This window comes from Hyla sarda, chromosome 2 (assembly GCF_029499605.1).
Source record: "Hyla sarda isolate aHylSar1 chromosome 2, aHylSar1.hap1, whole genome shotgun sequence".
Taxonomy (NCBI): Eukaryota; Metazoa; Chordata; class Amphibia; order Anura; family Hylidae; genus Hyla; species Hyla sarda.
In genome coordinates this window covers 143,378,039-143,395,606 of record NC_079190.1, presented here as the reverse complement: position 1 = coordinate 143,395,606, position 17,568 = coordinate 143,378,039, and the positions used below count along the sequence as shown (strand labels likewise).

At 44.1% G+C, this 17,568-nt stretch overlaps 1 protein-coding gene across 2 annotated transcripts in view; it reads right to left on the bottom strand.

Annotated features, from left to right (window-relative positions):
* UCHL3 (ubiquitin C-terminal hydrolase L3) overlaps positions 1 to 17,568 on the bottom strand; it is a 69,487-nt gene that overhangs the window by 45,893 nt on the left and 6,026 nt on the right. For both annotated transcript variants that reach the window (XM_056555534.1, XM_056555535.1), the window contains 2 exons: positions 2,773 to 2,901; positions 270 to 426 (listed from right to left, as the gene is read on the bottom strand). In XM_056555534.1, the coding sequence (XP_056411509.1) occupies positions 270 to 426; positions 2,773 to 2,901 (286 nt within the window). The remainder of the gene's footprint in view (positions 1 to 269; positions 427 to 2,772; positions 2,902 to 17,568) is intronic.

The following is a 17,568-nucleotide window of genomic DNA, read 5'->3' as shown; positions in this document are numbered from 1 at the left end:
TGTGGTTGCTTTGACTCGACTATATGAATAAAGAGAAGTTTGGTGCCCCCTTTAATTTAATGAATGTGACACCATGTGCTGAAGCACCACCCTCTACTAGCTTATCCTAAGGAAAGGCCTTCAGTGAAAAAAATGTGAACATGTATGTACAAAGGAATGAGGGAACTGAAGGATTGTTTTTTCTTTTTAGGTATTACAAGGTTCTCATGGAGTCTTACAGCACCACCTGATGGACACATTCTGGTATGGACAAAAATAAAGACATTTACCAAAGCTCAGCTTGTCCCTGTTGTTTGCCACTGCATGAATGAGGCCAATTGTTCCACAGGCATTGCTTATTGTCTGCTTCATGAAGTAAACAGAGGAATCCACATCTTGACCGTGGGATTTTATTTTTTCTTCCTCCGCTGCCCTGAAATGTTCATACTGATTGGAAGGAAAAATAAAGGATTCAATCGATGAATGTTATTTGTGACATTCACATGCACAGCTGTTATCATGTCTTGGCTGCAACATAACAGTGTTCTCTTACACAAGCACCGCGCCAAAGCAAGCCTCCTCCGTTATACAGGCCTTAGTAATCACACAGCTACATCCTTTCTGCATCTACAAATTCAAGACTATTACTAAAGGGGTTGTGCATTTTATATGCTGCCCTTACTGACTAGAGATATGGGGGTAGGGGTGAGTGCCAGTCGATCAGCTGTTATCAATAATGCTACAAAGGAAATGAAGGGATCTATTTGATTGGGGCTGGTTAAAACCAGACAGCCACTTAAAGGGGTACTCCACGGGCCAGTGTTCAGAACTAAATGTTCCAGATGCTGTTTTCACACTACTGGGAGTCGGTCACGCCCACTCGTGATGTCATGATTAATGGTCACGCCCCCTCCCATTGACTGGCATTGGGGCGTAGCGAACCCCCAGTAGTGCGAAAACAACATTTGGAACATTTAGTTCCTAACACTGGCTAGTCGAGTACCCCCCCGTGTCATACTAGGAGCCATTGATGATGTAAAAGCAGCTCCTGCTCTGGCAGACTCAAGCCATCAATGTATTACACAGATAGCCAGTCATATGCTACCACTAAAAAAATAAAAAAAAATAAACTGCCACAATATAAAGCTACACAATTTGTAATGGATGTTAGTAGAAATCCCTAAATAATGGTAATGGCAAATTGGTCACTGGGGATTACGAGAAGGTAGAGCTCCTGAAAAGGAGGGGTCAGTGCTAATAATACCTTATTTAATATTTAATATGGGGGGTCTGTGATTTTTGGAAGATTGTCTAAAAGCTGGAAATATAGTAAAATAAAAAATAACCTTCACTTACAGATTAAATACACTGCCGCGCCAGTGGTCCCGCCAGTCCTGCAGCAATGATGACACATACATCAATCAAATGACCACTGCAGGGGATGTCCTTTCTGCAAGACTGTCAGGGACGGCACCAATCTGCATCTTTCCCAAACTGGGGACAGTTCGGCTATAATCACACGGCAGAATTTCTGAGCAGAATTCAAAGGGGATTCTGCTGGCGCGGAAATATAAAGTCTGGTGTCCGCAGATAGAATAGCAATGTAGTCTAAGAGACGGATCATTCCTGTGCGGTCCTAGAGCCGGCACTCTGCATTCAGGGGCAATGTCCGCACTGAGATTTTCTGTGCGGACACATGAACACAGCCTTAGGCCCCGTTCACACTACGGAATTCTCGCGGCTGAATTCCGGGAGCGGAGATTCCGCCTGGTGGCCGCCACGAAGGCAGCTTCGGCGCTAGGGCCGCGGGGCACTGAGCCGTCACCACTGACGGCTATGCAGTACTCGCGGAATCCACGCAAATAATGAACATTTTCTTTCTTTGCGCGGAACAATTTCAGCGGCGGAAATTCCGCAGTGTGAACGGGTCTCGCAGAGACCCATTCACACTAATGTTAAGTTCACACCGCGGAATTCCGCTCGCGGAGTTCAGCAAGAATTCCCTAGTGTGAACATGGCCTTACAGTGTCTCTTTCCATAAAAAGTGCCACCTATTACTATGAGAGCAGAATTGCATGAGAGAATGCATATAATTGCACATTTTTTTTATTGACTTTGGAAAATCTTGCAATATTATTGACATTATTTCCACTATTGATATTGTTGCTGCTATTTAATCAGTAACATTGTTTTCGTTATGGTGTATGTATGGGGATTTGATTATTGTTTGCAGGTAACTGGTTTCAGATATGAACGTAACAGTCCAATTTTACACCTCCTGTACTTCCTTATGCTTCATTAGGGACTTTTATATTTATTTCATCAGTCAATAAAAAAATGTGCAATCATTTTAACCATTGAGAACTTATTCCTGTCCTAATAAGCCTAGAGAACTGAACCACACCGTTTACTTGTTATTTTCCTATGTGTGGAATTTATCAAACTGTTTAGACTTTTTTTTTGTCTAAATTTGTCGCATAAAAATTTTCCTGCGACAAATCATTTAGAATGTTAAAAATATATTACCATGAAATGTCGTCATTAAGAGCACTTTGTGCAGTGGCCAATGATTTATCACTTGCAACTTTTGTGCATATGTATGACAACGGCCGTGATTTACATGCTAACTTCGGCTAACTCCTGAGAGCACTAAAACAAGTTACATGTATGTATGGTTATCAAGGCATACAGCTGCATCTGTAAGCTGAATTCTTACTGTATTTTCAAACATGTCCACTCTTTCTCGTGTAGTCACAATAAGCATTCCTTTAGCACGGAGACAGGGAAACTTACTTTTTCTGTTACAGGGAAGAGAAGTAGCAAAGCACAGACAGGGCGAGGGACCAAACTGAGCAGCTCCGGGTCAAGTCCATAGACATCTACAAATTGCCAACTAGTGCCAACACCCAACTGCTTGAGAAACTGCAAAAGATATCAAACTGAAATAAACATAAAACAAGAAGAGACATACAAATAGAAAGTGCAATTGATTCTATTCTATTGCATCTATTGCATCTATTACTAGATCAAATATTATGGCAGTAATAGGACTATAGGTCCTTTATGTTAAATGGGCACAAAAACTTTTGATAGGTTTTGCAATTGCTTTCAGTAGAAAATTTTCAGTATTTCATACTGAAAGAGCCAGCCAAACAACTGCCCCCACCCCCATGCCTGCTTGGACACATACTAGTCCTGCTGTGTCCAGGCATCATCACCTATGTCATGGACACACTTCCTTGATTGACAGCTGGGAGCGCAGGGCTCACAGCTGGAGGAAAAATCCTCCCACTGTCAGCTTGTGTCCTGCTACAGTCAGTTGTAGTTTTGCTAATGCTAGGGGAGATGTGAGTAGACAGCATACTGAGGGAGGGGGCGGAGACCTGCACAGTGAGGCCACACCCCCTCCCTTTGAGATGAATTCAGTCTAGTGAGCCAAATTAAAAGTGTAATAAAAAAAAAGTAAAAGGTGCTAGACACAAAAATTAGATGTACATTTCAGGATTAGGTACTGAGTGATATATTAAAAAAAAAATAATAATTTTGTTGGATCTGACAGGTACACTTTAAATAAAAACAAAATATACAATAAACAATAAGCTCCTTTACTGCATTCCATAATATAAAAGACAACATTGGTTTTGATTTTTTTTCTTAGAGATTAAGGAGAATTATGAAATTCTAGCAAGTGACATACTCCTACATGACTGCTTAAAACTGCATAGGTTTTATGTATAATCTATAAATGCACAGCACCACACTGTGGTCAATCAATATATTGCAGATTGCTTTGGAAATTATCAGCAGTGGGTAGTTATATATAAATTGTAACTATTTGCATTTATTGCAAAAGAAAGTGGAATGTCCAGCGCAGTATAGGTCCAACGAATACTCTTTATTAATTAAAACCCAGGATACATGGATGCAGCAGGCACAGGTGACGCGTTTCGGCTCAAAAAAGAGCCTTAATCATACAAAGTGAGTACAGCAATACCTGTCTTTTATAGGGCAGACCATACCAGGTACCTCCTCCAGGAAATGGAGGGGGAGGAAACCAGGCACGATCAGCCGACTTCATTTGCACAGGTGAACACGTCAGAGTGATGCCGTGTTTAGGCCCAGCAAATAAAGGTAGCATTAGTAAAACTTACACGTACCAAGAAGATACGGGATACATATGAAATGATGTGATAAATAATAAAAGATAATGTATGCTACAATAAAACATGATACAAGTAAATTGCGATCAAAATGGAGGATAATAAATAAATAATCACATCTAGTACCAAATCTGCAACAAATATAATCATGGAAAAAGATTATGTTATGTCCTATTCTATCTCCACATATGAAAAGAGCTGAAAGTTTTTTTATTATAAATGTATAAAAAATAACTATAAATAAATGTTTATGCATGATCTGGTCCAAATGTAGACTGCCTAAACACATGTGGAGAAGACATAGGAGGAACAAAAAAAGATGATGTACAAAAAAGAAAGACTGGGAGTCGGGGTACAAATGAGAGACAAAGCTAAAAAAAAAAAAAAAAAGTTTACCAGAAAGGTAGGGGCAAAAAAAATGTTGTCAAAATAATAACGGCAGGGTAAGATACCACTCTCCAAATGATGTAATTAGCAGACTATATGTGTTCAGGTAATAAGCAGATTGGTGCCATCTAAACAAAAGAGATACCTAATATGCTAGTTCAATAATGTAAGATGGTCTCAAAATCCAGTACACTTCGCGATCCAGAAGTTTCTGCCTGGCATCACCCCCTCTCACTGGTGGTATAACCTGTTCGAGCCCCTGTAATATAAGGGAGGAGGTGTTGCCATGGTGCGCTTCCACACAATGTCGCGATACCATAGATATATGTCTAGTATTAAAATGCTTAATATCCCACAAGTGTTTCCAGACCCGTATCTTAAGTGGGGTCGTAGTACACCCCACATATTGTACCTAAAGACATACTAGGGGTGTGAATCGCCAAGAATTTGGCGATTCGAAACGCAATACCAGTGTGGCGATTCGATATATCCCGATACAGTCTAGGTGACGATACATCGCGATATATCCCGATTTTGTCTAAAAAACAATGGTTTTTACACTTTTATTAAAACTTTATTTTTACTTTATTTTTTTTTATACACTTTATTAGTCTTTTAGGAATCATTAGATTCCTCAGACAGATGAATAGAGTTCTATTGAACTCCATTGATCTGCGATCCATTGACAGAGCCTGGTCCAGCCAGGCTCTATCAATGACAGAGCCACGGAGAGCAGGGAAGCAGAGGTAAGCCCTCAGCTACCTCCACAGTGGGTCGCCCGCCTGCGATCGCGCTGCGGGGGGGGGGGGGGGGGCGATCCACCCCACTAGCCCACCAGGGAGCATTCACAGATCCCTTTAAACGCCGCTGTCAGCTTTGACAGCGGTGATCTAAAGGGTTAATAGCCAGCCGCGGCGATCGCCGAATGCTGGCTATTAGCGGCGGCCCCCGGCTACTGAGAACAGCCGGGGGCTGCAGAGTATGGAGCGGGCAGGAGTCCGGAGCCCGCTCCATACACACTGCAGAGCACCGCATGCTGGATATTAGCGGCGGTGATGCATTAGCGGCCCCCGGCTACTGAAATCAGCCGGTGGCCGCAGAGTATGGAGCGGGCACGAGTCAGAGCCCGCTCCATACACCCAGAGCGACGCCGCGTCAGATAAGGGTGACAAAATGTGGAGCTTGTATCTCCTGATGCCCGGGACATGCTGTTCCGGGCATCAGGAGATACAAATTCCACATCACTAAAAGAATCGATTCAAAAATATTTTGAATCGATTCAGTATCGGCAAGTGAAAAATCGCGATAATCGCGCAAATCGATTTTTTCTTACATCCCTAAGACATGCACAACATTAGAGGTATTACAGTTGATATACTGTCTAATGTCGTGGACCTCTCCCGTAGAGGTGGACACCACAGAGCGCGAATTATTCATGAACTTGCAGCATATGCACACTGTGTGTCCACATCTAAAGGAACCGGGATGATTGAGCTAGGTGGGTTGGTGAACAGAGGTACTCTCCACAAATAAACTAGGAGAAATGTTCTGGGAAATAGTGGGGTCTCTTTTGGATACGCACCTGTACCCTTGTGACAGGACTCCATGAAAGGCAGGGTCGCAGGTTATAATGGGCATGTACCTGTGTATGATGTCACAAATTTGTGAATATTCATTACTATATTTGGTGGAAAATACTACAGGTGAGACCCTACCTGATTTGACAGATGTATCTTTGCGGGTATGCACTGGATGGATAAGTGCTCTACGGTCTTTCTGTTGGGCAACTCTTATGCCCAGATTGATGTCTTGAATTCGGTAACCCCGACTCAAGAGGCGTGTCTGAATCTGCGAGGCTTCCTGCTCAAAATCGGAAACCGCAGAGCAGTTTCTGCGTGCTCTCACCATCTCCCCCACAGGCAGGTTTTTTACCACATGGGGGGGGATGGCAAGATTTTGCATGCAGAATTGAGTTTACTGCCGTATTTTTCCTGTACGTACAGGTGGTAATGCTGCCATCGTCACTACATCCCCTCAAACAAAGGTCCAAAAAATTCGCAGAGTCTTACCGATATGAGACCTTGAATTTCAGGTTGTGGACATTGTCTTCCAGACCTCCAGATGAGGAGCATGTTATCAATGTAGCGACCATACCAGACAATAGAGGACATAAAAGGTTTCGACGGAGAGAAGATTGTCCCCCTCTCCCACCAGCACATGTAAATGTTGGCGAGAGAGGGGGAGAACTTGGCCCCCATGGAAGCTCCAGTAATTTGGAGATAAAATTTCCTGTTAAACATAAAAAAATTATGGTGTAACAAAAAGTCCACAACCTGGAGAATATAATCTTGTAGATCCAATGTATAGGAGGAATAAGTTTTGAGGAACCAGGATAAGGCAGCAATAGCCAATGTGTGGGGGGGATCACTAAATAAAGTGAGACAACATCTGCCATAATCCAAGCCAGATTTCTGTCCCACTTCATGTGATCCAGCATCTGAAGGACATGTCCAGTGTCTTTGATGTAACCAGGTATTTGTATGATGAGCGGCTGCAAGGTATTGTCAACCCATGAGCAGACCCGCTCGTTGAGGGACGAGATCCCTCCAACAATGGGCCTGACAGTGGGGGGGGGGGGGGGGGGGGGAAGACACTCCTTGTGGACCTTGGGCAGCGAGTGGAACATGGGAATAACAGGTTTATCAATAATCATATATTCCGCTTGTTTGGCAGAAAAAATTCCACTCGCTGCTCCACGGTCCACAAGGAGTGACAAATCCTTCTTAAAGAGGGCTGTTGGGTCACCTGCAAGTGGCCTGTATGTGCTAGTAACCTGTAGTAAATTTAAATTCAATTTAGCATACAGGCCTTTATCTAAGATGACGACAGCGCCCCCTTTATCAGCCTGGCGGATCACCACATCCTCCATATCCGATAATGTTTTTAAGGCCTTCCTCTCCATGTTAGTTAAATTATATTTACTTTTAGGCAGATTTTATAGCCATCTCTGTGAGATCTCTCTCCACCGCATCCTGGAATATATCCAGTGCAGGGGAGCGAGAGCTCACAGGATAAAAATGAGGATTAGATGTAAGGAAAAGAGAAGGCCCAGCATTTTGGGGATTGATGTGGAGATCTTGTAACTCTGACACATGGATTAAATCATGAAAAGAAAAGGACGATGCATCAAGTTCAGGTACAACAGGTGAGGCAGGAATTTGTGAAATGCTTATATTATTAGAAGAAACATGCATCACATCATCATTGGCATCTTCAACATTATGATTATACTCTGAACCGTCCTGCATAGAGTCCTCCTGAACCATAACTGTCTCTGGATCTAATATATCACAGGCTTGAAAATGTTTCTTGACAGTGATGTTTCGGATGAATCTATTCACATCCAACAATGTTCGATACAAGTCAAAGTGAGTTGACGGAGAAAGAGACAGTCCCTTAGCCATAACCGACAATTGTGCAGAGGAAAAAACCTTAGCAGACAGGTTATAAATAAGAATTACCTCCTTTGTCTCCCTGATCTGCGGGCACCTTCGCCGGTGTTTCTTACCGACGGCCCTACAGCGTTTTTTGACCAGGTAACTTTGGCAGGGTTGTTGGTTGCCAAGGGTGATGGTCCCGCAGCCGAATCGGATAATGGAGTGCTGGACTGTGGAAGTAAGTCCTCCGTGTCAGACATGGCCAAGTCCAGATTGGTTTCACTGAAGCTAACTTTTTGGTCTTTCCTTGTGTACTGCTTGCGGCTCCTATTTTTCTTTTTCAGTATAGATCGCGAGGTTGTGGATGTAGTTTGAGTGCTCGGCCATTGGAAAACATTGTTGGTTTTGTAATCCTGTAGATCTCTGATGAATTTAGTGTGCTTGATCTCCATTATGGTTTCTTCCAGCTTGGAAAGATTATCTTTGAGTTTGGAATCCATTTCCAGGAACAACGGGTGTTGTTCATATGGTGCCAAATTACTTTGCAATGTTGCAATCCTCTCACTGACTTCTTTAAGTGCCGACTCCTCGTGTGTAATGATCAGCCGCATGAACCTGGCTGAGGAGTTGGCTAGCAGGAGATCCCATTCTTTCTGGAACTGTTCGGAAAACATTGTGGTGGGAAATTTTTTGAAGCGTAAGCCTCTCGGCACCATGTTCTGTTCATCGTATTTCTTAATTGTCGAGAGGTCCCACCAGATCTTGGCCTCTGCCGTTAATGCCTCTTCTAGTGCTCTCATGTGTAGCTGAGGTCCACATTATCACATGTACCTGGGTCTGTAGTGTTAAAGATAACTTGCATGCGTTGAGACCGAGACAGGCGTCCCTCCAGTGGATCGAGGCAGCTTCCTTGAGTCGTCATATCTGACTCAGCTGATACGCTCGGGAGGTGAGGCAGAGCACGGGCAAGCCCCAGAGAGTAACAGGTGTGTAGAATGCATTTTTTTATGTTTAACAGAAAATGTTATCTCCAAATTACTGGAGCTTCGATGGGGACGAAGTTCTCCCCTCTCTCGCCAACATTTAAAAGTGCTCGTGGGAGAGGGGGACAATCTTCTCCCTGTCGAACCCTTTTATGTCCTCTATTGTCTGGTATGGTCGCTACATTGATGACCTGCTCCTCATCTGGAGGTCTGGAGTGGCGACCATACCAGACTTTAAGACATATCTCCATGACAATGTCCACAACCTGAAATTCACGGTCTCATATCGGGAAGACTCTGTGAATTTTTTGGACCTTTGTTTGAGGGGATGTAGTGACGATGGCAGCATTACCACCTGTACGTACAGGAAAAATACCGCAGTAAACTCAATGCTGCATGCAAAATTTTGCCATCCCCCCCCATGTGGTAAAAACCTGCCTGTGGGGGAGATGGTGAGAGCACACAGAAACTGCTCTGCGGTTTCCGATTTTGAGCAGGAAGCCTCGCAGATTCAGACACGCCTCTTGAGTCGGGGTTACCGAATTCAAGACATCAATCGGGGCATAAGAGTTGCCCAACAGAAAGACCGTAGAGCACTTATCCATCCAGTGCATACCCGCAAAGATACATCTATCAAATCAGGTAGGGGCTCACCTGTAGTATTTTCCACCAAATATAGTAATGAATATTCACAAATTTGTGACATCATACACAGGTACATGCCCATTATAACATGCAACCCTGAATTTCATGGAGTCCTGTCACAACGGTACAGGTGCGTATCCAAAAGAGACCCCACTATTTCCCAGAACATTTCTCCTAGTTTATTTGTGGAGAGTACCTCTGTTCACCAACCCACCTAGCTCAATCATCCCGGCTCCTTTAGATGTGGACACACAGTGTGCATATGCTGCAAGTTCATGAATAATTCACTCTCTGTGGTGTCCACCTCTACGGGAGAGGTCCACAACATTAGACAGTATATCAACTGTAATACCTCTAATGTTGTGTATGTCTTTACGTGTGTGGATTGCCAGGTACAATATGTGGGGTGTACTACGACCCCACTTAAAGGTACGGGCCCGGAAACACTTGTCGGATATTAAGCATTTTAATACTAGACATATATCTATGGTATCGCGACATTGTGTGGAAGCGCACCATGGCAACACCTCCTCCCTTATATTACAGGGGCTCGAACGGGTTATACCACCCGTGAGAGGGGGTGATGCCAGGCAGAAACTTCTGGATCGCGAAGTGTACTGGATTTTGAGACTCGATAGCCGGGTCCCTAAGGGACTTAATAAAAGATACCATCTTACATTATTGAACTAGCATATTAGGTATCTCTTTTGTTTAGATGGCACCAATCTGCTTATCACCTGAACACACATAGTCTGCTAATTACATCACTTGGAGAGTGGTATCTTACCCTGCCGTTATTATTTTGACAACATTTTTTTTTTGCCCCTACCTTTCTGGTAAACTTTTTTTTTAGCTTTGTCTCTCATGTGTACCCCGACTCCCAGTCTTTCTTTTTTGTACATCATCTCTCTTTTTGTTCCTCCTATGTCTTCTCCACATGTGTTTAGGCAGTCTACATTTGGACCAGATCATGCATAAACATTTATAGTTATTTTTTTTATACATTTATAATAAAAAAAACTTTCAGCCCTTTTCATATGTGGAGATAAAATAGGACATTACATAGTCTTTTAACATGATTATATTTGTTGCAGATTTGGTACTATATGTGATTATTTATTTATTATCCTCCATTTTGATCGCAATTTACTTGTATCATGTTTTATTGTAGCATACATTATCTTTTATTATTTATCACATCATTTCATATGTATCCCGTATCTTCTTGGTATGTGTAAGTTTTACTAATGCTACCTTTATTTGCTGGGCCTAAACACGGCATCACTCTGACGTGTTCACCTGTGCAAATGAAGTCGGCTGATATTGCCTGGTTTCCTCCCCCCTCCATTTCCTGGGGGAGGTACCTGGGATGGTCTGCCCTATAAAAGACAGGTATTGCTGTACACACTTTGTATGATTAAGGCTCTTTTTTGAGCCGAAACGCGCCACCTGTGCCTGCTGCATCCATGTATCCTGGGTTTTAATTAATAAAGAGTATTCGTTGGACCTATACTGCTATGCCATGACATAGTGCTGATGAAAGTCTACTGACCTGAGCAGGCTGGAACTATGCTGGGGTATAATCTATACAGTACAATAAAATAGATAGCTAGATTTTGGGAGGGTGGTTACTGATATACTGGCTTTGCAAGATGTTATGCAAGTAGAAAGTAAACAGTGAATTTTGGAAAATGAAGTGACTTACAAATATCTTACAAATCATAGGCAATCGGATAAAGAAAAGGTTTAAAATGACAGAACATTTTATGAGCTGGATATTATATTAGATGACCAGTTTTATTTTAATCCAGTGTAAGCATTATACTATGAAAAGTTATGCAACTTTCTGATATTTGTTCTGTCTCTCTAAGAAGCTGAAACCCAATCTCAATGCCCAGTTAAAGGGGTACTCCGCTGCCCTGTGTCTGAAGCTCCGCTCCCCAGCGTCAAGAAGTTTATTGTTCCGGATGCTGTGTGCGGGCTTCCGTGTTCAGGGCTGCCCCTTCATGACGTCACGCCCGCCCCCTCAACGAAAGTCTATGGGAAGGGGGCGTGACGGCCATCGCGCCCCCTTCCCATAGACTTTCGCTGAGGGGGCGGGCGTGACACCACGAAGTTGCGGGCGTGACGAGGGGCAGCCCTGAACACGGAAGCCTGCACACAGCGTCCAGAACAATAAACTTCTGGACGCTGGGGAGCGGAGCCAGAACAGCAGAAACCCCCCCATGTGACACGCTTTTGGAAACTAGACTCCTCCAGGAACGTAACAAGGGTTACAATGAGTACTTACATATCACAGGTTTGTTGAACAGTGGGCCATAAAAGTAGATTTTTAACACTAAAATGATGGTATTACTTCAAATTTTTTTTGTTTCACAAGTAGTAAGAGAAAAAAATCTCCACAAAATTTGTAGCCCAATTTCTCCAGAATAAGGATATACCCCATATATGGTGGTAAAGCACTCTGCGGGTGCAAAACAGGGCTTAGGAGTGAGACAGCACCGATGAGATTTGAGGTCTAAAGTGGTGATTTGCACTGCAATGGTTGAGGTTCTGACATAAAAGAAAAAAAAAACCTGGAAAGTGACCACAATTTTGAAACTATACCCCTCAAGGAAGGTAACAAGGGGTACAGGGAGTACTTCTACCTCACAAATTTTTTAAACAGTGGGCCGTAAATTGAAAAACTAGATTTTTTTTATTGATTTTTTTACACTAAAATGCTGGGGTTACCCAATTTTTTACATTTTCACAAGGGGTAATAAGAGAAATTGGGTTACACATTTTGGAGGGCTTTTTCTCCTGACTATGGAAATACATCCACATATGGAATAACGTGCTGGGCGGGCGCACAACAAGGCTCAGAAGTCATAGAGGTCTGCCTGCATTTGTGGCCTATGGCATATCAGTAGCTGACTGTTGCATACATTCAGAGGAAAATACAAAAATAAAAAACCCACATGTGACACCATTACAGAAAGTACCCACCCTGAGGAATGGGTATAGGGGTAAAGAGGACATTTTGAACGCACGGGTGTTTCCTAAATTTTTTTTCCAGGAATTGATGAATTGTAGCTTTTGAAAATTGCAATTTTCAACCTATGCTCTGCTTCATTTTTCTGGGAACAACTAACATGTGACTCCGAACTGTCGCCTGGAAATACAACAGAGCTCAGCGAGAACTCTTCGCATTTGAGGCCGATGTTTGTTACGGACCTAACAGTTACATACATTCAGAGGAAAATACAAGAAAGGAACACCCACATGTAAGCCTATTACAAACAGTACACCCCCCTGGGGAAGGTGTATAGGGTGAAGTGGAGATGGAACAGGCGAGTGTTCCCTAAATTTATTTTCCAGGAATGGATGAAGTGTACTATGGGGGGGGGGGGATGAAAATTGCAATTTTAATACTGATATGCCAATTCCCAGAATGATGACCCAGAGTATAGCTGAAAGTAAAATTGATGCCCGCCCCACACCCTATGCTCTGAATCATCATTCTGGGAATGTGATGTGTGTGGCCGCCCCTAATCTGTTACCTCAAATGCGCACCTCGCTCAGGTGGGGAGAGAGCGCTGTGCATTTGAGGCAATGCTGTTGACTTTGTGTCCCATGACCCATTCAAAAAAAAAGATATCAGAGGTATTGGGAAAGAGTTTTTTTTTTGGGGGGGGGGGGGGGGTGTTTGGTTTTAAAATTTGGAAGACAATGTACTCTGGACTGGTACATTGGAGTCGAATTCTGGGGAATTAAAATCAGGGGAAAGGATAAAAAATGTAGTGCTCCATGGAAGTGTAATACTCCCTGAAGCAGTTTTTAATGCAGAGGCCCGGATGATTGGGGCAAGTGTCACATTGAGTGGTGGTGTCCTTCCGAATCCCCCTCCTGTGACACGCTCTGCATTTTTTTCTGGGATTGTCCCTTCTTTCCAGTGTGTGGGACTTCACCTGGAAAGTGTTGGCCGGGGATGATCCGGGGCACAGAAGTTCCAGAGGTGCTCTGACCCGCTCCTTGGTCCCACTACCTCTTGAAACTGGAGGAATGTCTCTGTGTTGCCAGCATACTGGGACAGTACAAAACAGTTATACATGGCAACCTGTACCATGTAGACCGCAACTTTTTTGTACCATGTCTGTGTTTTCCGCATGGCGTTATATGGCTTGAGGACTTGATCAGAAAGATCAACTCCCCCCATATACCGATTGTAGTCCAGAATACAATCAGGCTTGAGGACTGGTCCCGCGGTACCTTGCACAGGGACAGGGGTGCTGCCGTTCCTATGAATTGTGGTGAGCATAAGGACATCCCTCTTGTCCTTATACTTCACCAACAACAGGTTATCATGGGAAAAGGCATGGGACTCACCCCGGGGGATAGGAGGGATGTAGAGGATGGGGCCGAAGGCCTCTGATTCTTCCGGACTGTCCCACAAGCGACCGTGGATCTGGCGGCAAGTGATGTGAACAGAGGGATACTAGTATAAAAGTTTTCCACGTAAAGGTGGTAACTTTTATCTAGTAATGGGTGCAAAAGGCCCCAAACGATTTTCTCGCTAACACCCAGTCGGGGAACATTCTGGGGGTTCAATACGGGAATCTCGTCCCTCATACACCATAAACTTGCAAGTGTACCCTGAGGTACTCTCGCAAAGTTAATACATCTTCACACCATACCGTGTTCGCTTGGTTGGGATGTATTGCCGGAAGCTGAGTCTCCCCTTAAATGGGCACTGTCACCAACTTTATTTTTTGATATGTTGTAGTACTTATGTACTACAACATATCTCTAATATACTTTTTATCCCTGCACGCCCGCTGCCGGACTCTGCAGTAACTGCAAGTGTAATGAGGGAACGGGGTATGCGGGGAGGGGAGGGAACGGGCTAGTGCCGTAGAGGGGATTAATGATCGGCCTCATTTTATACAGGCGGTCATATGCGAGATCACTTCGGGGGGGACATGCCGCATTATCAGTACTCCAACATGGCCTCGAACCAGGGACAGGTCATGGCCATACCGTAGAGCGGGGTCTGGTAGAGGATCAGTGAACCAGACGACGTAAATCTTGATTCCTGAGGGGCCAACAAACTCAGGAATCACGGGCTCATGGTCCACTGGCTGAGTCCAGACAGGTTCACCCGTATGGGGCACCAGTGAACTTGGCTGGGGGCTTGACTAGTATGAGTGCCAGGGGGACTCATACTAGCATGGGGCACAGGGTCAGGAGCAGAGGAGGTTTGCGGCCTCGCTTGGCGGCGTCTCCGCCTCCTTGGTGGCTCATCATCAGAACTAGATGACAAGGAAATAAGGAAGGAGGGGTCTTCCTCATCCTCTGAGGAGCTTTCAGAGTCTGAGGCAAGTAAGGCATATGCCTCCTCCGCTGAAAATGCCCTGCGAGCCATTTCCCTACTCTAATGGGGGGGGGTGAAGTGTATATATATGTGGGGGGAAAAACTTTGTGTGTGGTGTGGTACGAGACTACCTCCCTAACCCGCCCTAATCTAACTAACTAACCCGCCCTAAGAACAAAAATATAAAAAAGAAGAAAAAAAAAAGACCTAGCGCAAAAAAACTTGCGCCAAAAAAAAATAAAAAATAAAAATAAAAAAAAAAGCATTTACCTAATCAGTGGTGTGAACACTGATTAGCACTTGGTGGCGGCAGGGGGGCACAGAAGTCAGTGAGGGGTACACGTACAGACCCCCACAAAGAAAGATAAAATAATAAAACGCTTAACCCCGAAAAAAATGCACCCACCTGAACTCCCCAAAAATACGCTGATCAGTGATAAATTACTGACAGCGGCAGGGCAGGCCGCACTCAGAGGTACAGTCCGTCCACACAGCACAGGCCTGCTACTGGTGGCACGGACCGCCTATAGGTGCAAAATATTTAATTAAAAAAGCCGCTATAACCCAAAAAAGACGAAAGAAAAAAAAAAACGCTGATCAGTACTACGGGACTGATCAGTGGCAGGTGGGCTTTAGCTAACGGTAGCAGACCGCTCTTTTATAGTTAAGAGGGCCCGGCCACATGATTAGCAGAAAAAAAAAAAAAGGTCTGCACACCCCCCCCCCCCCAAAAAAAAACGCTGGGGTAACACCACAGTGACCCTGTAGGGCCGAGGTCACGCAGCTAAAAGGTGCTGCAGACACATACAGACGGTATGCCAAATAAAAAATTATAATAATTTAACCCCTAACTGTCCCTACCTAATCTAATGCTTTCCCTGACTGCTTTCTGTGCCAAGGGGCCACAGAAAGGGGGCACTTTTTTTTAACTGAGGGGGGAGAGCAGTACGGGGCACCATCCTGCACACCAGATCTCTGTGAAATGGTGGGCAGAAAGGAGCAGCATGCAACTGATCCCACCTCCCCCCTCCCTATACTGCAGTGATTGGTACAGTCACTGCGGCCACCCAATCACTGCTGTACTGGGGGATGGTAGCAGTGCCGCCCCCCAGTACTGTATGGATGATGATTGGTGGTGTATATTACACCACGGATCATCATCATTATCGGGGTCATTGGGTCACACGTGACCCAGAACCGCCACAGACCGCACTCTGCCGGGATGCTTGCTGAATGATTTCAGCAGGCATCCGGCTCCGATCCCCGCCCGCCGGGCGGCAGGGGACGGAATCGCAGCAAATAGCCGGTCTGAATTAACCTCAGGACCCCCCTGGGCGATATGCCGGGATGCCTGCTGAACGATATCAGCAGGCATCCCGGTCCGGTCCCTGCCCGGCGAGCAGCAGGAGCCAGAAGAATGCAGGACGTACCCATAAGCGCTGAGCACTTAAGGACTCGGAAACGGACTCAGCCCATTTGGGCCTTAAGGACTCGGACAATTTTATTTTTACGTTTTCGTTTTTTCCTCCTCGCCTTCTAAAAATCATAACTTTTATATTTTCATCCACAGACGAGTATGAGGGCTTGTTTTGTGTGTGACCAGTTGTCCTTTGTAATGACTCATTTTACCATTAAATGTATGGCGCAACCAAAAGAAATACTATGTGTGTGGAGAAATTGATAAGAAAACCGCAATGTAGCAAGTTTTGGAAGGTTTCACTTTCATGCTGTACATGTTAAGGAAAAATAGACATGTTTTCTTTATTCTGTGGGTCAATACGATTAAAATGATACCCATAATTACATACTTTTCCATTATTATACTGCTTACAAAAAAAAATGCAAACTTTTTAACCAAATTAGTGCATTTAAAATCCCTCCATTTTGCTGACCTATAACTTTTTCATTTTTCCGTGTAAGCGGCGGTATGAGGGCTCATTTTTTGTGCCGTTATCTTTATTTTAATACCACATTTGCATATATAAAACTTTTATTACATTTTTTATCAATTTTTTGGGGGAATAAAATGTTATAAAAAAAAAGCAATTTTTTTTTTACGTTAACCGTACGGGATAATTAACATTATATTTTAATAGTTCGGAGATTTACGCACCCGGCGATACCAAATATGTTTAATTTGGGGGTAAAATGGGGAAAACCGGACAATTAAAATTTTTACTGGGGGAGGGGATTTTTCAAATGTTTTTAAATTTTATTTTTTACTTTTACTCTTTAAAAGTCCCCATAGGGGACTATTTATAGCAATCATTCGATTGCTTATACTGTTCAGCGCTATGCATAGGGCATATCACTGATCAGTATTATCGGTGATCTTCTGCTCTGGTCTGCTGGAAGGCAGATCGTTGCAGAAGACCCCGGGAGACAGATGGAGGCAGGTGAGGGGACCTCCGTCCGCCATTACAGATTATTGGATCGCATTTGTGACGCACTTCTGCAGATGCCGTGATCTGTATTGATCACGGCATCTGAGGGGTTAATGGCGGACACCCGCGCGATCGCGGATGTCGGCCATTGCTGGCGGGTCCCAGGCTGCTATCAGCAGCTGGGACCTGCTGCGCAAGGCCCGATGCTCGCGGTTATGTATAGGATGTAAATGTACGTTC